At 43.5% G+C, this 26,286-nt stretch overlaps 1 protein-coding gene across 2 annotated transcripts in view; it reads right to left on the reverse strand.

The window, feature by feature from the left end:
* Positions 1 to 8,899: 8,899 nt before the first annotated feature.
* The window catches only part of ADGRL3 (adhesion G protein-coupled receptor L3), a 394,878-nt gene continuing 377,491 nt past the window's right edge, over positions 8,900 to 26,286 (reverse strand). For both annotated transcript variants that reach the window (XM_044449737.1, XM_044449736.1), the window contains one exon: positions 8,900 to 9,699. In XM_044449737.1, coding sequence (XP_044305672.1) covers positions 8,900 to 9,699 — 800 coding nt within the window. The remainder of the gene's footprint in view (positions 9,700 to 26,286) is intronic.

The following is a 26,286-nucleotide window of genomic DNA, read 5'->3' on the forward strand; positions in this document are numbered from 1 at the left end:
CTTTCCATCTCATCATTTTGCCACCCACAGTGAACAGTGCACCAATGGTTGTACGAGCCTTGGCAGTCTTTTGGTCATATCACTCACTAATCTGTCCTCCAGGGAGACAGCACACCTGATGAGTCCACGGCTCTCCCTGATGTTCATGTGTTTCCATCCCACACAACAGGAAGTCTCTCACAACTAACACACTTTTCTTCTTGTTCTTGAAATCCTTGGTATCATTGCTGCTGGTAATCCGGCCACTCCCTTTCAGCTGCAACTCTCAGGAGCACACGGTTTCTTTCAAGAGACTGTTTGCTGGGCCGGTTCGGGTGCTTCACCCCTTTACCTCTTCCTCCCTCCACTACAGCTCTGTTGCCAAACTCCTGTTTGCTCTCCTTGTTTGCTCACTCTTGTTGTTTGCTCCCTGGGAGCTTGGCTGCCTGTATCCCAGACGTGCTTCCTCTGATCCGCTCAGCTAGGAGTCAGGAACCGGAGTGGCTAGCTGTCTTGATCTGGCATTGAATGATAGGACGGATTAAGTTATCTCTCTCCCCTTTGGCCCTCCCTGTTCCACAGTGTCTCCCCCTGAACAAGAAGTTCTCACCAGCCGCTTGGCTTATCTCAGGGCATTTCTGCTAAGAATCCTGACCCTGCATCTTCTTCCAGTACAGATTCAGTGTCTGAGGTATCCACCTGGGAATGCTGTATTTTGGGAGAGAAGGGCCCAGTCCCTATATCTGGTATATTTTATTCATGTATGTTCACACATAGTCATATGATGCTCAAGAGAGGGGCACCCAGACACATTTTAGAAGGCACCCTGGTATGTGTCTTATCAAGGACATATAACAGAAATAGGTACTGTCTTTTTAAATAAGAGCACTCAATGTTGCATTAAAGAACAATGCAATTTTAACTAAATAATGCAAAGAGGTTGGTGTTCTGTTACAAGGATATGATCAAAACAGGATCACTACAGAGAAAAACAGTCACTGTTACAAAGCTACATTTTTGCATCCAGCAAAGCAGAGCTTTCCAAAAGAGTGGCTGTCAAGGCTATTAAGGAGGTAAGTGCAGTGACAGTGGATCCTCAGCGCTTCTGCCGTGCCTCCACTGGAGGGTCATAGGAGCATCAAAGGGTACAGCTGGAAGGGGCCCATGAGGGGACCCTGGACCTGGCCTCTGGATGGCTTGACTGCACCTCTCTGCTCTTGACCTCCACTTGCACCGTCAGCATTCCTGGCTGCCTGAAACTTTGGTGCAGGCTGTTTGCCTAGATCATGGCCTTGCCTTCTGGTTTGCCCAAAAATCTGCTGCAGTCAAAGCTGGACAACATTTTCCAGGAAAGGAACTACTGCAGCACAAGAAAGAGAAGCTTGCAAGAATGCATTTGTTAGAATTCTTCTTTAATTTATAGTGAATACAATAATTGCTGTTAATGTAACAGCAGTGCCCGGAGTTCTGTAAACAGACTCCTCGTTGGCTATGCCACCCCAGCACTAAACTGCTGCGCTGCCTCATTGGAAATAGGAACGCTGAAGGCGGTACCCATGCAAGTGAGGCTCAGGAAGGCTGCCTGCTCTGTGGGTCATACTGCCATAGCAGTAGCAGCTCTCTTACTTACCCAAGAACAGTGCAAACCAGAAGGGGTGGTTCAAAGTGGGCTTATACAACTGATACCAGAGCCAACTGCCTGGTGCATGACAATGGTTCCAGTGCACCTGTGTTGATTTTAAGCAACTGAATAGTGCTGTTAAATGAGGTAAGTCGATTCTTCCCAGCATAGGTGATACTCTTCCTTAGATACCAGGTGCTGGTGTATTTTTTTCTGCTGGATACGGCTACTGGATCCTGGAAGACCTGGCCGGATCCAGGTAGTGTCAAATTAACCACAGTAATTGCCTCCCCACCCATTGTTTTGCTTAACAGATTGACCTCTGGGTTTTCTACTGCTCCAAAGTTGTTCCAAAAGGAAATGAAAAAGTTGCTGCAACACTGGAGGGAATGTCTATGCATATGGATGACATATCAGTTTATGGCCTCACTGTGGAACAACAGAATGAAAGATTAGTCAAAGTCTTAGCAAGGTAAAAGCCACAGGTTTAAAATTGATTGAAAGGTGGTGCCTCTTAAGGTAGAAGATACTTGCATTAGCCCTAATCCCAAGGGGCAGGAGGTTGTTTGGGGAATTAGCACTGCTTAGGCATGGTGCAGTGTTTGGGCAATTTCTGCCGGAGGTGGCAAAGGCACGGACTGCACCTCTTGAATGTGCTGCGGCAGAAAGGCTCGCCTGTGTTATGGACCCCAGTCTGCAGAAGTTGGGGATCCAAGAGAACTGCCTCCCTTGCACAGGTAAGACGGCTTGTAAGAGAGGTGCGAGTGCTTGCAATCAATGAGATGCACTCGTGTACTATGGTAAGCAAATACAGGTTAGGAAAAGAAAGGCGAGTCAAGGAGTGTTGCTTCTGCCCATGAACAAAAGCCCTGCCATGCTCACGCTAAGGAGGGTTTGACATGCCAGAGGTTCTTTCTGGGCTGGAATCTTTAATGTCTTATGCAGACCATGGACGTTTAGTACTATAGTAAATAACACAAAGTTGAGCTGGGTACCCAGAAGCTGTAAGAAGCTTCTTCTCTGTATGTGCTCTACAATCCTCCAGCGGAGTATAGGCAAGAGAAAACACATTGTCAAGCTGGGTGCAATGTCTCCAAAGTGCAGTTTTTTAATTTACTGTAATGCAATAATTATCACAAACATACTGTAATCTCTGGCATTCGGTGAACAGTGGTGTCTGAGAATGAAACCCTATGGACACTTACCTGGGAGGACGCCCCACTGCATAGACATAGTGACGGACAAACATGTATCAAATTACTGCACGGTATATTTTGATCCACAAATTTAATAAGTAGATAAGCTGCCAACTTTTTAACAAACAAATGCACTGTCATCATCATCATTTTTAAAAAATGGTGCTGAGCAGACAGGCATGCTGCTGCTTTGGCTGTCCTGCTGCTGCAGCCCGAGCTTCTCCAGACTGCCCAGCCCAAGGACTTTTGGGCTCCAAGACTTTGGAAGGCCAGCCTTTTCTTTCTGATCCCAAGAGACATGTAGAAATGCTGCACCTTAGTTTTTTTCTAGTTAGGTGATGTACAAGTAGCAGTTAAAAAAGGATCTGGCCAATTTAACATGTTCAGTTTCACTTTACAGTGCAGGAGGATGTAAGGAACAATCACAGAAATAATTTTAGAAATGCAAATGGTTACCTTGTTTGCTACAAGGGTAGTGCAATTGCTTTGTTGAGTGAAATTATTTCAGTTAATCTTACATTTAGGTAGCTTCTTCTTTCCCTAATGATAATGTAGTTAGAGAAAAAGCTTCTAACAGTCATAGATCCAGCACATTATCTTTTCTTGTGTTTTCTTAAATAATTATATTAAATAAAGATTAAATTTCAGTGTATATTTTAGGTTGTAGTAATAGCTTGAACTTCGTTATCTGCTGGGGGCTTTTGAGCTTGGATCTTGGCTGGAATGTTTACCGAGTAGTAGGTTCTGAAGTTAAATGGGACCAAGTTAACAGAGGTGAGACAGCTTATGGCTAATTCAAGAATCTTTCTCTATCATCTCGGGGGGGGGGGGGGGGCTTACCACACCCCTGCAGTGCAGTTCACTGTTACAGTCCTACCACAGATTTGAGGGCTATGCTGAGACAGCAGATTATAGTAGTCCTGAAATATAGTCCACTGTTAACATTCCAGGTCAGAGGTAGGGCTAATGAAATGGCCCCCGTAGACCTCGCTCCCAGGCCAAATCAAGCGCTCAGCTACATGCAGAAACCAAAGCTTCCATTTACTTGAAGACATGCTGGCTGCCTGCATTACAAGTAAAGGAATACCTGTGCAGAGATTCCTGTATTTGGGGTTTTTTCCCCAACTCGCTCAAATGCTCAGGCAACAAGCACCACAAGCACAGGACAACATTTTGTTGTGGGGGCTGCTGGAATGAACAGACCCCTCACCTTCTGTGTGCCTGTTCTTTTATTTAGCAGAAACAATGTCACCCATGCAGAGAGGGAATTATCAGCAGGCTTAGGGGACTCCTGAACTTTGCAGATATATCCCCCCAAAAACAAACCGTGAGAGGGAAAAATCCTGCAGACACAACCTTCTGTGCAGTTCCAACAGCTCAGCAGGCATGCTCAGTCAGTGCAGGATGCTGACTGGGTGTGTAGAGTGGGAGGACTGGAAAATCACAGGTGAGAGGGAATGATATCGAGTCTCCTGGAACAGGAATGCTCCGTGCTGCAACATTTCCTGCGTGTCTCACTTGTATTATCCTCATCTTATGTTTCTGATCTTCAGGAAGAGAACCTGAACTTACATGGCCAAAACAGCCACATCCAGGAAGAACATGGCAGACATGGGGAGACCTCAAGGTTTGCAGGAGTACAAAAATGCCCAAGGGGAAGGGTTCCCCCCAAATAATTCCAGGAGGACTGCGCATGCTCAGGGACTGGTGGGCCAAAAGGGAAAGTGTGTGGAATGGAGTGCCTGGCATCCAGAACGAGATCACCTCACACAGCAACTTTTCCGTTCAGGTCCCAATTTATCCCTGTAATAGCAAATGCAGGTTGACAGCCACCTAAAACAGAAGGACCATGTGAAAATGCATTTGGGCCAGCAGGGCAGGGGATGGAGACATATTTCCTAAATATGCAGAAGCACAGACTTACGTAAAATACCTTTTTAATGGCTTGTCAAGGATCTCTGTGCTTTCTGGGTTGAAAATACAGTGATACATGGATAAAGAAGAGCTAATCTTACTGAATTTCTGGGATTTCACTGAATATCAAAGTCAGAAAAGCTCTGCTACTGCAGATTCACACCTGTGCTAAAATCCTGAATGTTTCCCGTGTATATCATGGACAGCTCCATGCTTGTCCTGCTATGAGGAAAGAATCTAAAAGAACTAAACATCTGGTATCGCTATTATTAGCTATAACATTTTTATCTCACCTTTTAACCAAAAAGGCTCCCATAGCAACTTACAAAGAAATAAGGCATCACATGCCTGTACAATACAAAAGAAAATAGGGCTGGGAAGGAGAAGACAGCGAGCAAAGTCAGGCACCGGAGTGCTGATGGCGAAGACTGTGGTGGGCTTTGGGGACTGCAGGGGGCTGCCATGAGATTACAAAAGGGGTTGGCAGATGGTCACCATGAGGGTCCATTCTTTCCTGAGCTGTCCAGGGATGTTTCAGGACAAAAGGAAGGGTGGAAAGCACCCCTTCCTTTGCCTGTTCTCCAGAGATGCCATCATCCTCATCAGTACAGAGCAAAAACTGTTCAGGTGTGGACCGCTCTAAGTGCTCTCTCAAACTGCAGGGGGAGTGTGGAAATGAGAAGGTCCCCCCACTCATCCACCCTGCACACCTTGGTCAATGTTCAGGCTGGCTGGAACTCTGAGCACAAGAAGCCCAATGTGGTAGGTACACACTGGGAGATTTTGTTGGAGGATCCCTTTATTATCAGATAATCAAGTTTATGCGGTGTATTTTTAATAATATTAGGTATACTATTCATGCTTCAAGTATCTGGACCACTGATATTATATATACATACACCTACTGTATACTTTATATTCCCTGAGACTTTTTGGGCATGGGGTTTGTGGCATCGAATTGTAATAGCCTGCAATCTACTTCACAGCGTTTCGTCAAACAGGCTGCTCCTCAGTCACTGGCAGCTTTACAGCTTAGAAGATAAGACTTGCGCAGCAAATAATGCAAGGCTGTTTCCTCAATAACTCTGCACGAATCAGGGGCACTCTTCTCACTAAGTCATCGTCCTGTTAGATACCTTCAGCTGTCTCAGGGTAGCTTGCTAAGCTGAACTAGTCCGACCGCAGATGGGACTTCTCTGTCACAGTCTCGGTCCATCTGCAACTACAGCTGCCTCTAGCCCGTTGAACATGTGAGGCTAAGGTAAGCATGTCCCCAACTTAGGTGCATCCAGACAAGGCCCCAGATGAACACAGTTGATGGCATGCAGGGGCTTCCACAGTTGTAAGGATAAACACATTTGTCTGGAGAAAACCTTCTAAATAAACAATCAGAACACAAGGCCAGTCAACACGCCATTCTTTTGTTGACACACTGCGGCAGTACTAGAAATAGCTCTTGTGGAGATGAAAACCAAGGAGGTAGGCCAAGGAGGAGAGGCAAGAGGAGCAGAATTGTGTCTTCTGGGCCTGGTTCCAAACTTCCATGGTTTGATGGGCATTTCAGCCATATGAGGAGGAGGGGAGGCTGTAATCTCACTTCCGCCACACATGATTCAGCCTCAATTGTCATCTGAACAAGACTGAAACGTCTGGGATATGGAGAAATACAGGGCTGCTCTCATCAGAGTTTACAGAACCATGGTTGCTAGAAGCAAGGGTTGTGATTGCACACAGCGCTCACCAAAGGAGTCCTTGGATTAATTTTATGGGCCAGATAGCATCTCCTGAATCACTCGGTCTTGCTTTAGTTTGTTGATTTATTCTAAACATTTTCCTAGTTAAGTCACTAGAAAAGTAATTGAATCCATCTGTCTCAATAAAGAAACTTCGAGTAGACTCCCGGATTTTTAAATTTTATTTTGCAAAATCCTGCAAGCATGTATGAACAAAAGAGCACTTAGTTTGGGGCATGGAGTGCCAGCGGGTTTCTGTCAACATCTCTCAGAGGACACAAGTCATCCTGAAATTTGGAGGGCTTTTTCCCCAAATGGTTAAGCAGGCTAAAGAAATGGAGAGCAATGCCTCCTTTCCAGGCATCACAATAATGGCCAAATACTTAAAAACAGAACACACAAACAAACAAAAACCCACAAGGGACCTTGGAGAGAGGCTCATATGGAGCTTGCTTTTCTCTCGGAGCCAGAACTGGGCACAACCAGACATCACGTTCATGGCCTGAATGCAATTAATGGGCCTTTTTTTTGTTCTGTAATCAGGCAAGGGGAATCCTGAGAAGCTGTGGGACTGTGTGGGGTTCCCCCTTGGCTGCTATATACATAACATCAATCAATCAATCAATCAATCAAGTGAATGCACATTAATTGCATCCAGGCAAGTCATGTCACATCTAGTTTGGCCCAGAGGCCTATTAATATCAGCAAGTATGAGATAAAGAAATGTATGAAAAGGTATGACGAAAAGTATTATCTAAAGCCCTTTTAATGTGGAAGCCTAAGCTAAAGCAGACAAACAGTTGCATGATCCCTGTTGAAAAATCAGGTCTTTCCTGTGCCTGCCTCAAGATTCTAGTCACTAATTTAATTTTTCTATATTTTCTTGCATAATTCTGTGCTGGATAATCCTTTCATTTGCATCCTCAGCTCTAAAAGAGCTAAAATCCTTTTGCTGAAGATGGAAAGAGGGAGATAAATAGGAGAGACTGTTCAGGACACACATACAGTGCCTTCTAAATCTTAATCAGTTGTTTATTGGTTGGCAAACAAATTTCACTATTACAACAAATATTAGTAATGAGGTCATTCAACTTGGTGACCGTACAAAATGCATCATAAATTAAAAAAAAGTAGAATCTGTGCTGCTAATTTACCTCCTGGGAAGGCCTACATTACTTTAAATCTTGTCAAATAAATACATTTCCTATTAGGAAAAATAATGGAAGGATTTTTTTTACCACTTCAAAATAGTTTTTTTCCCCTTAAATCTTTGTTAGTCAATTTTTCAAACCACTGCAGAAAAGTTACTAGCCTGGGGGTTCAACTTGTCCTCCTGCAGAGGCCGGGTGTTCACATGCAGAAGCCTCGTCGTGATAGCCAGACTCCTGGAAAGGTTGGCCTGATGCCTGGGTCACGGACTACTGGCCACAAATGCTCACTGGTTGTGCACTGCAAACATAAAACGTTTGTCCAGTTCTCTAATTGGAAAAAGGTCTGTTGGCAAATTTATAGAAATAAAGTGTTGGAAATATATATATCTATATATCTATATCTCAGACTACTGAAGTGTGGTGACATAACTGGAAACAGAAGGTCTGTATAAAGAGAGTTACTATGTTTTACCCAGTGAAATATTTTAATGGAAAAATGGCCAAAAAAGGATGCATGAAAAATCTTGCTTCTACTGGTAGACAAACTTGCAAGACCAGCACAACAGAAAAGTTTTGTTTGTTTTTCCACTACATTAACAGGGACGCAAATTTTGGCTGAACAAAAAGCGGACTATATGTGCAATGCTAGTATCTGTACATTACATAGGAATTGTTTCATTTTTTTCTGTCATTAGAATTATCAGTTAATACAGAAAAACATAAAAATATGCTGTGTAGCATACAATTACAGACTTCCTTTCTATTTCATTAAGTTTTGTTTATTCCCCAGCTGAGAGAGCTGTGGTTAAATCAAGTGGTGAGACCAAAAAACTATTATGTGATACAGAATCAGAATAAACAGTTTTGCTATTTTTGCTTCTGTTTTGTGCAGCACTCCCATCTAGATGCATCATCGCTAGTAGTTTCGAATGCATGTTTGGCCTTTTGTAAATCAGGTCCTTGGTAATAAGAAGAGAGCAACCAAAGATGCTGAAACAAACACAGTATAATTTGAGAAGGCCACGCAGTGGACCATTTCCTGTTGCATCCCTTTCATTAGCATACTGAAGTCTCTCTTATGTGGGGCTGGTGCGGGGAGGGGCAAGAGGGGGGGTCACAGCAGTTAGCATTCTTCCTGGGTGGGCCTACAAATTCCATTAAAAAGGTATGAGAATTGTTTGTGGTCTAGAACAGCATGAAGTAGGAGAATACACAATATTACCACCGCTTTGATTTAACTCCAAACAATAATCCAGGCGCTGGACTGGGGCATTTGTTTTGTTAAAATGTTTGTTCTGTAGTGTTCTATAGACTAGTGACCAAATGAGCTGGTCCTTTCGAGGTTTCTTCTGCTGGGGCCCCGTCCTTGTTGGGTGGAACTATAAATCCGTCACTGCTGCCTCGCCCCAACTGGTAGTAAGTGTGTAGCTGCTGGATGTGGTTCCTGGAGCCCAGATTTGGCATGCTCTTGTAGTACACGTCATCCGCGTCACCACTTTTGGCTGGCGGGGGGTCGGTCTGAGTACTGGTGGTGACGCTTTCTGTGACCGGCATGCCAGCCAGAGCAGGCATGCTCGTGTAAAGAGAATCCCTATTGGGCGACTGGAGCTCTTCTGTGTGCTCATTGGTTAGCAAGGGGAAAAAGCTCTCGCTGTGTTCCTGCGGAATCCGTCTCCTGCCGTAATGGTGAGGCGGATGGTTTTCTGCGGAGTAAACCCGAGGGGGCAGCAACGGGGCATCGGACTCCTCGTGGATGAGTTCTAAGCCCAGGCTCTCCTCTTGGTTGAAAGAGGTGGCATCGTCGAGCACGATGGCATCATCCTTGCTCCCGCTGCCTAGGTTATTCACAAACTTGTTCATTAGGTTCCTACTCTGTTCGTTAGAGCACTCATGGTTGTTCAGGTAGGAAGGGATATAGTTGGAGGTGAGTTCTTTCAGGATCTTTTTCTCTAAGGCTGTCTCGCTGTGGTTATAGCTATGGTCAATGATTTGCACACAGTTGCTCAGGTACTCGCTGCTGGCAATACTGTAACTATTGCCGTGGTTACCATTCAGTGGTAGAGTATCCATGACACTTGTATCCCTGGCATTGTTCAGAAGCCCCTCTGAAAAATATTACACAAAACAAGTTGACTTGTACCAGCAGGCATATGCACAGGGGTCTATTGCCTTAAGGAACAATGTTAAATTGCTTGGCTACGTTATACAGTCAATAATGTAGGGGGGATGGGAAAGGAAAAGCAATGCACAAATTATCGGTTTGCAAGGCAAGCAAAGGTGTGGACTAGATTTGCTTCATTCTTTATTGAAAAAGGGTCTCGGCAGAAGCTGCACAGAACCCTTCCTAGCTGTCATTTCTTTTCATGTTAAAGCTGAAGTGGGATCACCTTGTTTAGCTCAAAGAGTATTTCTAACAATCTTGACTTAGTACAGAAACTTTGAGCATGAGAAGGATGGTTTGGAGGTGTAAAACTCACATGTAACATGATATAATCCCACTTATCATGCCCAGAATCCCTGCAGGAGGCAACTGAGATGCAAGGTCCAGAAATGGCAAAGTTTTGAACCTGGCATCACATTGGTGTGCTTCTGTCTATAAGAAATTAGTTCTGGACAATCACCTTGTAAGCCTTGTAATATAGTTGTAATCCCTAATTTAACCGTTTAAAACCTGTTGGCCTGCAGGTGATACTGGAGTCCAGCTCCCATCAGCCTCAGTCAGCACATTTTATTTTTATTTATTTATTATTTATTAAAACATTTTTATGCCACCCCATTCGCCGAAGCCTCGAGGCGGCTTACGACAAATAAGTTAAATCATCATCACATTTTAAAATATATACATTAAAATAAATTACAAATATACAATATAAAATATAAAATGCACTGGTCAAAGGTGATGGGTGCTGTAGCCCAACAGCACCTGGAGTCCACTGTTGCCTAATTTTCCTTGCTGCTATGAAAATCAAATCTAAGAAGCGTTAACGTGTACAGATTTCCCGAATATGATGCAGAAACATCACTGGTTTATTGCATTGCTTTAAGGGCCAAACTAGACAAGGCAGAAGAGACGCCACTGCTTTTGCTTTAGGACAAAACCAGCCCCGTGTAGATAAGTGGGGATGGGACTGGGACTTGGGCAGAGGTCCTGTGGACAGTGGCTTGCATCCTTCCACCTGCATCTTTTCCTGTGTTAACCCTTAATGGCCTTACCCTTAAACTTGGTAGCCAAGTGTATGACTTCACTTGCGAAGCGCACAGTGAACCGTACCCTCTCCACCGCCATTTCATGCTTGGCTGCTACCTTCCCAACACAACAGGGTACAGCAATAAAAACAACACAGTGTCCTAAAACTGGTAACTTATGTTTAATAGGTAGACAGACAGACAAATAAATAAATAAATCATCTGTAGCCATTGCTATAAGTTAGCATATGTGGCTACTGCATGGGGGTGGTGAACATCCAGAGCAACCCCAAATAAATTCTTCAATTAATTTCTACCCGCTTGCTTACCAACCCAAATAAATTCCCATCCAGGTCCTGCCTCTAAAGCCCACTCCTTCCGTGCACAGAACCCTGATTGAGGAAAACTATGCCAATCCTGGAACTGTTGTGCTTTTCACTCCCGCGGAAACCAGTCAGAGCCAAAATAAAGAAAAGGAAAAACCAGCACCAAGAAAAAGGCTTTATTTAAATGGCAACTTAAAGCCACCCCGCAGCTGCTGCCCAGTCGTGGTTCACTGGCCAGGGATTCTGCCTCCTCAGCCTCCCATCTCCACCCATCTCTTAGGATCGGATGTGGGCTTGTGTTAGTGGTTTCACCTGTGAATGCGTCCATTTAGTTTTTCTGTAGCTTTTTAGAAGAATGTAATAACACCGTTATGTTTTTGCATCTTATTCTGGAAGATTTAACTCTTCTCTTATTCATGTCATGTATCTTGCATTTAAGATGATCTTTTTTGGTGCTGGTTTCCTTACTGCTAGTATAATAAAGATTTCACAGATGGCATCTGCATCTACACTCCATGACTGAGGAAGAAGAAATCGTTCTGGTGGTGCTGGGATTAGTTATGCAAATACCTGCTCAGGGTGCTTCCACAAAAGGGCAGCCTGGTATATACCTTAAAAGTCACGGTGCAGCTAGTCTGTCATTTCTTAACTGAATACATTTTTTGCATGAAGAAGAAAGGGAAAAAGTGCTGGGAAACAACAGAGTGTTTTGAATAGAAGCAGTGGTCCTCTGGCTCTCCCACGACATTCCATGAAGGGGGTGTGTGAAAAAAGCCTCACCTGGAAGCGCCATGTATGTCGCATGTGGCTATAATTACACTGGTTTTTATGTTTGTTTAAGATTGCAACTAAAAGTTGCTCTTGACATATTTTCAGTGCCCAAATTGGTTGGTAGTTCCTGTGAAGGGAGAACAAACCCTTTGATAGCTTCCAAATCTGCCAGAATTGCACTGGGACTTTGCTGCCCAGGCAGCCCACGAGGGCTTTGTTAGTGCATCTGCCATTGGACGTCCTATTGCTGTTTAGGTGAATGGCTGACCCTTGCTCAGAGGAGAGGTTGAAGCATTTGTTATATAAATACGCTTTCTGGACAATGCAGCCGTTATGCCAAGCAAAGCGTGCCCTGGGCCACACGCAGAGATGCTGCAAGGGCTCAGCCCAGTGGAAGCTTCCTGCTCCCAGTTTCACGGCAGGAGGGCCGGGGGCAAGCAGAAGGCTCCTTGCCCCCGAGGACTGTGCCATTCCCACTTGCAGGAAGCCAGCTGCGTGGACTACACAGCCCCTACTCGTCCCTATGCTGCCTGGTTCCTGACAGACATCAATATGTGTCAGACAGCTCTAAATATGTCTCTGGTTTTATTCATGCAAAGGCTACTAAGATTGAGAGCTGAATAACTGCATATTTTTACATTTTCAAAAGGAGAATGGAAATTGATTCTTTGTACCAGCACGCCTTGCTGTTATCTGGGACATTTGCACTGGACACAGAGAAGCAAAGTAGTCCAAAATAATCCTTTAAGACTTCAGGGTCCCCCGAACTGAGTTTCTGTCATGCCCCACACAAACAGGGTGAGCACTCCTTTTTTCTTTCGCAATGTTAGGCATGACAAAAGGTTCTGTAACACACAAGGACGAAATGCTTTGTTATCTTTAGCTGGTCCAGTTAAAGTTATGAGGAATGCATCCCTGTTTGGGTTCCCTGGCATATCTTGGTAGGGCTCGGAAGCGTGGAAAGAGCAAGCTGCTGGAGCCATCTGGGTGACATGCCCAGTGGGAGGCAGCAGCAGGCCTTTGCATGCTCAGAACCGCCTGGGTATCGGTAATTAATCCTTCAGATGCACACCAAGCATAAGACTTAAGTAAGACTTCCATATGCTTTTCCTTTTAGTTCAGATGCTGTTGCCAGAGATAACAAACAAGGCTGAACCAACCCTACTGGATTAGAAAAGCAATTTGGGAAGATTTGTTCTCCGTTCACATCAGCAAGAGAAAAGTTTAATGCACTGTTGCTGTATCTTTTGAAAAACCTGAATTCAGTCTTCATCTGTGAGGCAAAGGCACAGGGCTTAGTCACTGTGCATGCTACCTCGGCACCAAGATATCTCTTGCCATTTCGACTTTTGCTGGATATAGATCCAAGTCCAAAAGCCTGCATCCGAAAGAGTGCTGGGTAGAAATAGCTCTCACAGGTGCAGAATGAAGTAATTTGCTTTCACAGTATAACACTTTGTGAACCTTCTAGTTTCTAGTGTTTCTGGGCCAGAGCAACTGGTAGTTCCAAAGATCTCTCTGTAACTGCTACTCCAGAGTGGTTACAGCTATTCATTACGGCCTTGTTTCTTCTTTCTTCTGCTAATGAATAGATTTCTTAGCTGCAAGACTCTTTTTTTTTAAAAAAAAAGGAAAATAAAGGTGATGCCTTGCATTGAAAATGAAGTGCAGCTCTCATGAAATGTGCCACAGCAATAGGAGAAAACAGTATGACTTTGCAGACAAAAATGTTTTTAATTAAAAAAAAATCATTTTCATACACAGTTACACAAACTAAAACATATTGGATGAAAGACAAAATGAAAATCGACTTAACAGAAATATCTAATCTCTATGAATATTTATTGAATATGGTTTAGTAGTATTGATTTCTGCATTGTGACAGATGAACTGTTTTAAATATCTACATCATTGATATATGATGCATTAAAAAGTGAACTAAAAAAATTACATTTGATATGCAATGTTTAGCTTTACTCCCATACTTGTCTCTCTGTAGGGCTCTAAACGACAGCATGAAGAAAAGGAAAGAAAAAACAACAAGTAAGCTTACAGCGACAATAGGAGGAATATGAGTCAAAAGCAAATTGATGATATGCAGAAAAAAGTGTTAACAGAAACCATTTCAACTGTCTGAAGCAAATGAAGTTAGATTGCATGGGTTCTTCCTGCTTGGTCTTAGTCATACAATATGCTTTCTTCACAACAATACACGTAGCGATTTAATGCCGCCCTCCAATTTTGTAAGCAAGAACCCAAGTCAGAAACTGAACCTGAACATCACGATGCTGGACATCTGTTGGTACCACAGTATTTTCTGAGTTTTGCAACAAATGTGTTTACTTACTGTTAATTCTGACACCTAGTGCTTGAACACTAAAATCCAGTTCCAGGTTAGCATGACTGCCTTCTCTTTTCTGTGAGCATCAAATTCCTATTGTAGGCTTTTTTCATTCATGACATTCAAAGTACTCATAATCAAAGTCTATCATTTGGAGAAACATTTCAAAAATGTTGCCAAAAATTTTGAGACCCTGGTCCAGAGCCCATTGCAATCAGTGAAATACTTTTTGGATATACTAACACTCCTTCTGTGAAAATGAGGGTTAGTAGGTGGATATAATATTTGCAGTAAACAGGAAACAGGCCCCTCATGCTCCAGTGTCATTTTGTGGCTGGCTGGCTGGCTGGCTTTCTGGAGGCCTCCATGCACTTAGGCTCCCACGCTACTTACCTAGCTGATTCCAAAGGCGGCCCAGAGTGAATCAGCCTTTGTGTCAGCCCAGCCCAGCCCAGCCCTAGCAAGAATTCTATGGGTTTTCTTCCAAGTGAGCAACAGTCGAGCTAAGTGAAAATCTCTCCTACTGGTCAATTGAGCTGAGCAATGTCCTTCCACAGCAGCAGCAGGTCAAGATTATGGCCCAGACCATAGGCTTAAATTGCAATGCAGATCTTGCCTGGAAATCAAACTGCATGGTGCCATTTTACATGGGAAGTTACATGCGTCAGCCACTGGCACTGGCTCTGGCAATGCCTGAAATCCCCAGAAGCAGTTCACATAATTGTTCGTTTTGACATATAAAGCCCTAACTGGTTTAGGACCTGAATATCTGAAAGAAAGTCATCAGAGGTCCTGCTCCGGGAGCTGTCTCTAAAGGAAGCTAGGAGGATAGCTACCCGGGGACAGGGTCTTCCCATCTATGGCATTGACTCCCCAGAGATAATTGCCAAGCATCATACTTATACACATTCCAGCACCAGTCCAAGACACTTTTATTCAAGTAGCATTTTAATTGTTGATGATTTTAGTTGGAATTTGATTTTAATTATATTTTCATTCAAATTTTAGTATTCTGAATTCTCACATTTAAGATAATTCCAATCTGTTGTTAAACTATTATTTGGTGTTCCTGCTATGATGTTATGTTAATTTATTATTGATACTGTGGTTTTAATTGTGTTATTTATGAAGTTTTATGCTGTAGGCTTTTATTATGTAAACTGTCTACCTATCTGGCTACAAGAAGGTATACAGATGAATAAATAAATAGTCCTAGCCAGTCTTCACCTAACATGTCCGAAAGTAGGTAAGGTGACACGGTGGAGCCTTCAGACTACCCAGAGGATAGCACGCTCCACCATGTTCAAATTGTGATGTGTGCAACAAGTCTGCACATCAGGAAGAATCCTTGCCAGCTCTGGAGGCTCAGAGGTCCTTTAATTTAGGCCCATATTCACATGTTTGATTCATGGCCTCCACGGACAGGCAAGTGGGTGCAGTTCTCTGATCTGTGGCATGGATGGAGTATTCCAACGTAACTTCCCTTGTGGAATAGCATCTCCAGGCTTCTGTTTGCCAATCATACCACAAGTGACTCTACGAAAGCTGCAAGAGAAGAGCTGCTGAGAGAGGCAGGAGAAACTCTGCTGCTTTTCCAGAGAGGTCATAACTGCTGCTCTTCTGCTCTGGAAAGGCATTGTGAAGTGCTGCTGTACAAGTGGCAAAGCTGTTAGGTTTGGTCCCATGTATACTTCTATGTCCAGATAAAAAGCCCCACTGGTGCTTGAAAGGGAAGGTTATAGATTTGAAAAACAAAGAAACAAGCATGCTCAGTTAGACATGTGAATTCTAATGACATCCCCATATGACAGACTGTTCTCGGATTTTAATTCCTGTAAGTTGAAGGAAGCTCACATAAGGGCCTTGCCCTGATCGCCTTGCCCTTCCAGCAGCCTCACAAAAGCCTCTTTGGAGGATGCCTCCAGCCACTTTTGGATGGAGGCAACTTCCTGGGCAGCCGCCTGTCCTGCCCCACATTGTTTGGGGCGGTGTTACTCTATAGGGTGAGTAGCTTCCTTCTGCTTGAACTATTCAGGCAATTTGCATACATAAAACCCATAGTTTAAATGTTTTATATGAGTACCTTGTTTGATATCGGATTTAAGCTACTCTCATGTTGGATATGAATTCCAGAATGAGAAATATCTTTCATAAGTCTAAGAAAAGTCTATTTTCATATACTCGTTTTAACGTATAATTTTATTTCAGAGATCATAAATTTATAGGATTTGTAGAAGAACTTGCGTAGAGTTATGAAGATGGAGAGAATGAAACGGATTCCCACAGGTGGGCCCTTGATACTCACAAGGAGTAAAAGGAGTCCTAAGAGTATTATCGGTGATGCCAGCATAGTACAGGGTGCAGTGGTCACATGACTGAAGCTGCTGCCATCGAGTGACTCTGTAAACCTTGCAGTGATGCCTTTAAGAACCCAGGAGCCCTTGAAAGAACAGCAGAGTCTTGTGGCACCACGAAGACCAAACATTTGTTGTTACATGTGTTTGTGGATTGGACTCCATTTCATAAGATGCAGTACTAGTGCTGGGGAGTTGTAACCACTGAGGTCAGAGGAAAACAAAAGGCAGAAAGCATGGATAGGGACATCATTATCTTTGCTTGGATCCAGATTGAAGCCGAATCGATTGCACTGACAGGCGTAGACTTCCCTGCCTCCACCATCACATGGCAGCCCTACAACCTCCTCGAAGTGCTATGCAGAGAATCGGGTGATCCTTCTGAACAAGGTGAGATTGATATGGGTGCAGAAAAATCCCAAAAACAAGGCAGAGGGATCTTCTTCAAACAAAGCCCTTCCTCTCATGAGCCCTTTGTCTTCTGGATGGTCTTTTCCTCTTGTGGCAGGTAGATCGTAGAGCCAGCCCTTAATTGTTCACAAAACAGTTGTTGGGCAATAATAAAGACATTCTTGAACTGATAAGCTGATTTAACATGTATTCTGTGCTATTTTTAATCCTTATTCAAACCACAGAGATAGAATTGAACCTCTTGTTGAATTGTAGTTCACAATGAAGTTCCTTTGTTCATGAATGGCCAGCTTAATGTCGGGGGAGGGGGGCAAGGTTCTGGGAGGTTGAAATGTTCTTTTACTGATTTTAATATTGCCATTTCTGATAGCAGATTTGTGTCCAATTATTTTGCATACAGCGCCGCATGACATTGCTAGCAAATGCTGACCTCCATCACACTGGAAGATGAGCAAGTGTACGAATCCTTGATGTTGTGGATGATGCTACCAGGTCCTGTTGCAAGAGTGTACATGGGGAGGATCTTGGATCTGCCACATGTACTATGGGACACAACATGTCATTGCCACCACACATGCAGCATGAGGGACACTCGACTTGGCTTTCTAGTGGGCAGAAAAATGATGACCTGAAGATGGGAGATTTTGTTTTAGTAAATTCAGTTGCCCTGGAGATTTGGATAAATTGGGCTTCCACAGTGGGATTTTCCATCTGGCATGATTGACACGCCTCTCAAGGGCCCAGTCAATTTGGTAAAGCACAGAAAAGTCGGACAGTTGGCACCATTGCTCCTGAGCAAGCACTCCAGCTTGGGAGAGCCTGTGTCCCTCCTAGTTTCCTTACAGCTGCACTGAGGGAAATGACATGAGTTAGGAGATGTTTGGAATGCATGTTCATGTGATCATTAGGCTTGCTTCGTGGTGGTGTGGATGGCAAAAAAGCGCTCGTTCTCTTCCACCATTGCATCCTCTCAGAGTCATCCAACTGAACTTTTCCAGTAATAAAGCATTTGTCCTTCTAAACTCCAGCCCTGATGGTGATATGGCAGAACCCTTGCTGGTATGCTGTGATATGTTTTGCAGACATTTGAAGGCCAGATCACTTTTATCCTTCATGATATGAACATTGGACCTCTTTTGCTAGCTGAATTTCAGTTTGCGTGGCCTAAGGATGTGGACAGGGCTCATTTGATCACATACTTGAGGCAGTAACAAGCATAGTCCTGAAGAAACCACAGCTGGGCCCAGAAGATCTTAACAAATATAGGCCAATGTCAACTAATCTCTTTGTGGTGGATCAGATCCAGGCTTCTTTGAGTCAAACAGATTTTCTCAGTCCATTTTGATGAGGATCTAGGAATGGAACTGCAAAACTTTAGACAACCTGTAGGATGGCAGAGACAGCAACTGTGTGAATCCTTAACTTCTCTTTCAGCACCATTTACTATGGCATGCTTTGGAGTTGGCCATGGATAAGAAATGGCAGTGATTCCACTGGACAAACCTTTTCAGAATATCTGAATGGCTGGGGGATTTCTGTTCCATTTGTGTGGATTTCTGCTTCACCTTCAAAACAAGGTTTTACTGTATCCTCCAGGCTGTTAGACATGAACATGAAGCTGCTGGCTGAAGTCACTTAACTGTACAAAGTACATTGCCATCAGTATGTGGATGTCACTCAGCTCCATTTCTTCTCCTCTTTGGCTGTGGGTTCACTGGACTGAATAAGCACTAGCAGTTCAGGCAAGACAGAGGCACCATTCATGGGTGGTACCTCAGACCAGATAAGGAGGATCAAACTTATTCTGTAGGGTGGTCCACTCCCCCACCCCCAAGAGTAGGCCTGTAGCCTGGGGGATGTTTCTGGATCCATCACCCAGCTAGAGAGATGAGCTGCAGTGATCCATGACAGAGTGGATCCCTGTTTGGATTCCTGCCATGCACTGTATGTGGGTCTGCCTTTGAAGATGGCCTAGAAGCACAGTTCAGTGCAAACTATGGCTGGGCGCATTCTTTCTGGGACTCAGCATTGCAGTCATCTGACTGCAGCCTCCCTCTGGCTGCACTGGCATCCAGTTTGTTTCTGGACTGGTCCAAATGAATGCAAATGACTGGTTCTGGCCTAGGAGCCTCTGTGTGGCTTGGTTCCTTGCTAGCTTGCACAATGCCTCCTTCCACAGGCACCTCCCATGCGCTCTGGCCACCCACAGAAATCCTTCTTCAAAGGCCCCCTTTGCCCTGAGACTCAGAGGATGGTGATGGAGAAGAGCCTACCCACCTGGAAGCTGACCTGAAAGCCACAAGTATATGCAGTTCTCAGGATGAAAAAGCCTTGCCGCCCCTACTTACAATTATTCCTGGACTTGTGTGGCATGGTGGTAGAGGTGCTGGCCTGGAGCCCTGGTTGATTTGGGTTCTGGTCCCCACTTAGCCATGATGCTCACTGGGCAACTTTGAACCAGTCGCTAATTCCTACCCTAACCTTCCTCATGGGATTGTTGCTGTGAGGCTATAATGGAGCGCAGGGCAGGGGGACTATCTTGGTCTCTTTGCAAGAGGAAAAGAGGTGGGAAATATTTGCAGTATAATAATACCAACATTAATAACATTAAACATCATTGTATGGAATCTGTTTAGCATGCCCATGACATTTTCCAATCTCAGTCCAGTCTTTTTATTACAAGTATTGAAGTGCATTTAAATGAATGAATGACTATAGATTTCACAGTAGCTTCTTCTAGTCCATATTTCTCAATTTTTCTTAGAATAATATAGTTGTGAAATAAATTGTGAAGCCTCAAGTGCACTATCTTTGCTTCCTACAGTAACTTGATGAACTTGCTGATGCAATCCAGTGTGCCCTGAGTTTCCACGCTTCCAATGCATGGGCCAAAGTATTCTCTGCTGCCTCTGTGCCTCACCCTATAGCTTGCTTTCAGCCATTGAAAATCAGTGCCAGGGAGGGAGAAGGAAGGAAGCTTGGGCACTGATAGGACCTGGCATCAGGTGATGGCCAAGGCACTTTCCCTTCATATTCCTGGCATGCCCCTCTGTCCTCCTCAAGGCTGGCTGCATCCAGCTGTGAAGGGGAAGGGGCAGTGTCCCAGTCTTCAGGGTTGCAGCTCTGAAAAATCCTGCAGCCCCTGGATACTGTTGGGACAACACAAAATCATGTCTTTGGTAAGTTGGGGATGCACGAACTCACCTGAAAAGAATTGATGCTGCTTGCCTGCACATTCGGGAAGAATGTGTGCCAAGCCTTGATGACACCTAGAAATACCTGTGGTGTTCCCGCCACTACTTCCCAGTGCCCCAAGTTTCCTTTAAAATGTGCTTTTGTCTAGGAGGGAGGCAGATCGTGCCTCTGAATGCCCTGGTGCCATCTCAGATCAGAGACTGGCCTGGGATTGCCAACTCCTGGCATAGCTGGTGGAAGATGATACTGGGCTTGTCATTCCACAACAAGAAGGCCACATGTCCTTTCCTGTCCGTGGAAATGTGCACACAGCATCACTTTCCTATCAGGGATGCCGCAACCTGCAGCCCGCCTGAATTAATCTCTAATGGGAAAGGTTTCACTGTGTTTCCCTGTCCAAATGAAAAGCTTCTGGGGAGCCTTGAGGTTAAATGAAGGGGAAGGTTTGCAGGTCAGGGAAACCCATCCCCACTCCCTGGCCTTTTATCAAAGGCTCTAGGCGGCCACACCTTTTCACTTCCAAAGGAAGCCACTCAAGAGAGGGATGGGCAAAACCCTTCACAAGTCATCAGGTTCTTTGCAAATTGCCTGCTTTTGATGGTCTCCATCCCCTTTTAATCCACTCAAGGTCTTAACTGGATGGACCATGACAAATAAAAGCTGTAAAGCTATAGAGAAAAGAAAGCGAGTCAAAAAAATGGTTGAGGCAGATTGTCCCAAATGGCAGGAAAGTCCCTGGCAGGAAAGTCCAGGAAAGTCTGGCAGGAAAGTCCCAAATCAATCATTGTGAGAGAGGCTGTTTGCATGTTGGGGGAAGCAATTAAGGCATGCTGTACCTTACCTTTCGGAGAATGTTAAGGTGCAGGCCGATGTGTGGGCCAATTGTCCCTTCTTTCCAGCCACCCTCAGTAAGTAAAAGTTGGGATGCCTCATGCCCTGAATGCTAGTGCCACTGGGGGCAGGGGAGGTGCAGATCTGATTGGAAATGAATGTTGAGATGGGGAACTGCCCTTTTCCTTTACAGAATGAAGATGAAAGAGTGGACTGAATACTGTTTTAGATCTTGTTGCTTGAACTATCCTCATGTTGAATGTTTGAAATACAGAATCTCCAAGCTTTTGCCAGTCAGATCCTATAATTCTCTTTAGCTGAACACAGCAATAGTTATCCTTGACAGAAAGCATTTCTAAGATGGAAGCTCTGAGTCTGGATTTGCAATTCCAGTAGTGGGGCTGAAAGAAGCAATAGGAGCTGCCTTCTGCTACTTGGGAGTTAATTGCAACGCACTGAATTTGCTGCTACCCTGCAGGACACTAACTAGAATGGGATATATTGCAAAGCTCCCTAATTCTTCATGGAGCATGCAAAAGTCCTTATTGATTGCATCCTCGGATTAACTGAATAAAAGGCTACAAGACATAAACTAGCACTGCCATATCAATGTGTCAGTAGAGGTTGGAAGGTTTGGGCTTGGGAATATTTGTGTTTTGTTCTGATTAGCAACATAGAGTCTTGTCTGCTAACTTGCATAACTAGCCATTATCTTGGATGTAAGTGTGAAAGAGGGACACTACCCCATCATCCAAACTCAGTCCCCAGTTTCCTGGGTGGGGCTTTGAGGCGGAATGTAAGAGGTAAAAAAGAAAGTAACCCTTAGGCACTGAATCCAGCCCTGGGTACTGGGTGAAGGGTTACATGTTGGTAGTTCATGCTAGTTCTTGCTTCTCCTTCTTTAGTATGAACTGACAGACCAGACCCTCTTTTTGATTTCTCAGAGGGCATCAGAACATGGCTGTGAAAGGGTAAGATGCTTAAGACTGATTATTGACTGGCTAGGAATCAAAATACGATTATATAATGCCCCAATCCAGATCTGCTTTATCTCCTTATTATGTGGCAACTGGACATAATCAGAATCCTTATGTGAGCCCTGACTGAATATAATCAACTGAGGAAGAAGGAGGCAGACAATGTTGGACAATAAAGCCCTGCATAGCAAGATGCATGAGGCAATCACCTGCAGATATCCATATTATTAGTTTCTACATGTTTTGTCTGAGCATGGGGAAACCTTGTTTGGAAGGGAGGGCTAACCACAGAACGCTTATGGGTGCAGGGTTTCCCTGCAAGGGTGCTCACAGTCCTGGCTTCTCTAGCAAGGCAGTGCTCTTTCAAAAGGCTTCATGAGTTCCCACCACCCTTAGACATTATTGCCAGGTCCATAAAATCTCATTGCGGGTTTGTCTCGGAACAAGTGCTTAAGGCTTTGTTGGATAAAATGTATCTGGATCCATTTTGGCCTGAGTTCAGGTCACATTTTGAAATGGAAAGTTCCTTAGTGGATGACCTATGCTAAGAGCATAGGTATGCTCCTGAAAGTATGCTCTTGTTGGTTTTGCTGGATCTCTCTGCAGTGGCTGCAAACAATTCTTACAATACTCTTCTGGGATGCTTAGCCAGTATGCAGCTTGGAGGCACTGCAGAAACCAAGGGGAGGAGCACCCACTGAGATATGCAAGTCCTACCCTGTCCAAACAGGGAACCAGTGAGGAACCAGTTCTCCCCCACCTGCCCCTGCACATCCACTTACTGCCTTGGGAGAGACGGTCCAGATTTGGGAGGATGCATCTCAAAACAGCTCTCTTTTTCAACAGCTATCAAGGAAGCTGTGGAATACCTGAGGCACTGTCTACCTGCTTTGGCTAGTGTAAGAATCCATTCCTGGGAGAGGCTGATTTGGCTACAGGGATCTGTGCCTTAACTGCCTCATGCCTAAATCACTGTAAAATGCTCTGTCGAGCTGCCCTTGAAAATTGCAGCTAGTAGTTGTTCCATTGTGTCACCTGGTGTGTTTTATGGAACATGTGACACTAGGCTTTGAACAGCTTCACGAGGCTCCTATGGTTTCTGAGCCCAATTCAGGGTGCTGACTGAGGTCAGGCTATCCTAAGGGTACTCTTCTTTAGGTACCCTTCAGATACCCAGACCATGGCTTTAGGGCCAAAACGTCTCAACTTCATGTATGTGCTTATGGAAACTGAGGTAGTGGTGACTGGCCAAGAAAGAATTCTTGGCATGGATTGTTTGATGAAAATGTCGATCCAATTTGCAGCTGCTGTGAAAAATTCAAATTCCATGTTGGGCACAGTTAGGAAAGGAATCCAAAATAGAACTCCTGGTATCAAATCAATAATGCAACTGACATTTGAAATACAGTGTACATTTCTGGTCATGGTGTGCTAACAATATTGCAGAGTTATAAAAGATGCAGGAAAGAACTTCCAAAATGATTCAGGACCTGCAGGAACATCACTATGAAGAAAGGTTACAATTTCTGGGGCTGCTTAGCATTTTTTTAAAAAGTGAACTCATGGAATGTATCAAAGAGGTGCACACAATTGTGTCCAATGGGAGCAAAGTAAATAGGGGAGGCAGTTTCTCCCATTCACAGTATCAGATTGAATTTATTAAAATTTATTTTTTTCTCCTATAAATGGCAGGAAATTCAAGATCTTTTCACCCAGCCCATAGTTAAACATACAGATTTTGTTACCACAAAAGGTAGTGATGGCCACCATTTTTGTTGACTTTAACAGAGATTAGAGTTTACGGATATTAATGGTTACTAGTGTTAATGGTTCCATGCCAACACCTTTTCTGGAAGCAGCTTGCATCTGCATACCAGCTGGTAGGAATTAATAGTGGGAGGGTGCGATTGCATCCTAACCTGCTTACAAGATTCAGTGGGCAGCTGGCTGATCACTGTGGGAACAGAAGGTGGGACTGGATGGGCCCATGGCCAAATTCCGTATGGCTCATCATGGTTCCTAATCACGCATGATGACACTTTCTCTGCAGTGGTGCCTTAACTCTGGAATGCTCCCCTATCTGTCAGGCTATTTTACAGAAAATATTGTTACATTGTGTTGGGGAGTTCTTTGTTGGGAGCGTGATTAGTGGTTGGTTTTTATTAGGATTACTTGTTGTTTCCATTATGTTATATTCTTATGCTGTATTCATAGCCTTGCACACTGGCGAGGAATTTTTGGATGATTAAGAAATCTTATAAACAAACAACTGGTGAAGTGGTAGAGTTAAAGTGCTTTTCAGTGGAATTACCCAACCCAATAGCTACTTGCAACATGAAAAACGAACCAGGAGGATATTTGGCTTAGCATTGTACATATAGCAGGCAGAAGAACTGGAAAACATGCCCACTAATTCCAAGAGGTTCCTGAAGGTTTTGTCATTCTTTCTTTGAAATGCATCATGGTTAAAAGAATTTGAAGCAACTTTTCTCTGAACTCCTGATATCAAGACTAGAAAGGAAACTATCTGATATTTTCTTTAGGATGTCTGGGAAACTTTTATTGTATCTATTGTGACAGAAAGCTATTAGAGTGATATAATGAAACATAAATCATTCTCAAGTGCTGACATTGGTCTGGAAACACTTTGAAATTGTAAATTATTACATTTTTGACAATTTTACCACAGCTACATGAAGTATATTATTGATGGAAGCAGATTCCTTTTATATTTGCAGTTCTTTTTATAAAGGTCAAAAAGGCTATTAGAAATGTCTGAAATGTTTGGCTAAATTAAATTCTGAGGATCTGATAATATTAAAGGCTTTTTTATAATAATCAAACCATCTATAAGGTGTTTTGAGCAAGGTGTTTGGATACACTATAGCATGCAGAAATTAAAGGTCTCTAGTTAAAATAATTATTTTTGTTGATACATCAAATGCTAGTTTTATTTGAAAGGTAGATAGGACAACAGACTTGGTTTTAGTAATTTACCTGCAGTCATTCTATATATAAAATGGATTTTAAAAATTCATAAACAAATTAGAAAGGGTGCTTTAAAAGTAAAAAAAAAGAGGGGAATAGAATAAATAGCTCTACTCGCCAAAGCAAATTAAATTAATAAGGGGAAAAAAGAGTATATGGCTTTTCTTACTAGCTTTTTCCTGGTCAATTTTTTTGTCTTTTTGTGTAACTCCCCTGCAAACTAATACATAATGGGATGTGGGGAGGCGATAGAGAAGAAATAGAATGGTAGAAGAGGACAGTACAAAAGAGAGAAAGAAAGCAAATGTTCATATTTGAGTTTTGCAGGCCTTAATTATGAGAAGACATGCATATGGTTTTCAGTGATGACCCATGGACCATTTCAAATTAGCCATTTGGTTTCCCACATTCAAAAGAATCCTCTCCATGTGTCTCAAAGCTCACTGCGACCCATTGCCAAGCCATGGTGTTACCTCCGAGGCATACGTGATGCTTTAGACTAGATGGATTGAGAATGTGGCCACCTCACCATCTGAAACACCTCCCTATTCCAAGAGGGTGATGGAACAGAGTAGACTAAAGATCAGCATGGGTTACTTGTATAAGTCAGAGAGTGCTTGTGCGACTCAACCCCCATATCATGTTGATTTTGGTTGCAGCAGTGCCTTTAACAAAGCCGCACACTCACAAAAATTGCAGTGCATAACTTTAAGCACAATAAGGGAAGCTATCAGATGTCAATAGTCAGAGAAATCTATCATCACCTTTGCCCAAAGCCCATTTTCCTATAGTGCTGAGCTATAACCTGGATTTACTTTGATATATGCATCTGAAACAGTTTAACATAAATAAGCAATTGCTTGATTAAAAAAACCCCCCAATGCTTATCAGTGGTTAAAATGGAACAATATTGCCATTCACTTTGTTTCCAAGGATCGTGGGTCACTGTTACTCAGTTAAGGCTCCAGTCAAAAACATGGCTGTGAAATCAACCAAATAAGGTGCAAAATGATATAAAGAAAATGCTACTATGGCAGAGATTGGCACATTTGGATTGTAGTACCTTAACATAGGGCTAGGTGCTGATCAAGGCTGTAATCCTATAATGCTGATCCTATCAAAATCAGTAGGGCTTATTTGTGGGAAGGTGCATACATAATTGTGCTGTTTGTTGAACTTAGGTTCCAATGAAACCAATGGGACAAGTGTGCCAGTGTAAAACCCTATTGATGTCAACAGGAACTAAGTGCAACAAACAAACTTAGCTCGACTCTGATCCATAGTGTGTAATTATTACATACTTGTAATGCTG

This window comes from Varanus komodoensis, unplaced genomic scaffold (assembly GCF_004798865.1).
Source record: "Varanus komodoensis strain SLA01 unplaced genomic scaffold, ASM479886v1 scaffold60, whole genome shotgun sequence".
Taxonomy (NCBI): Eukaryota; Metazoa; Chordata; class Lepidosauria; order Squamata; family Varanidae; genus Varanus; species Varanus komodoensis.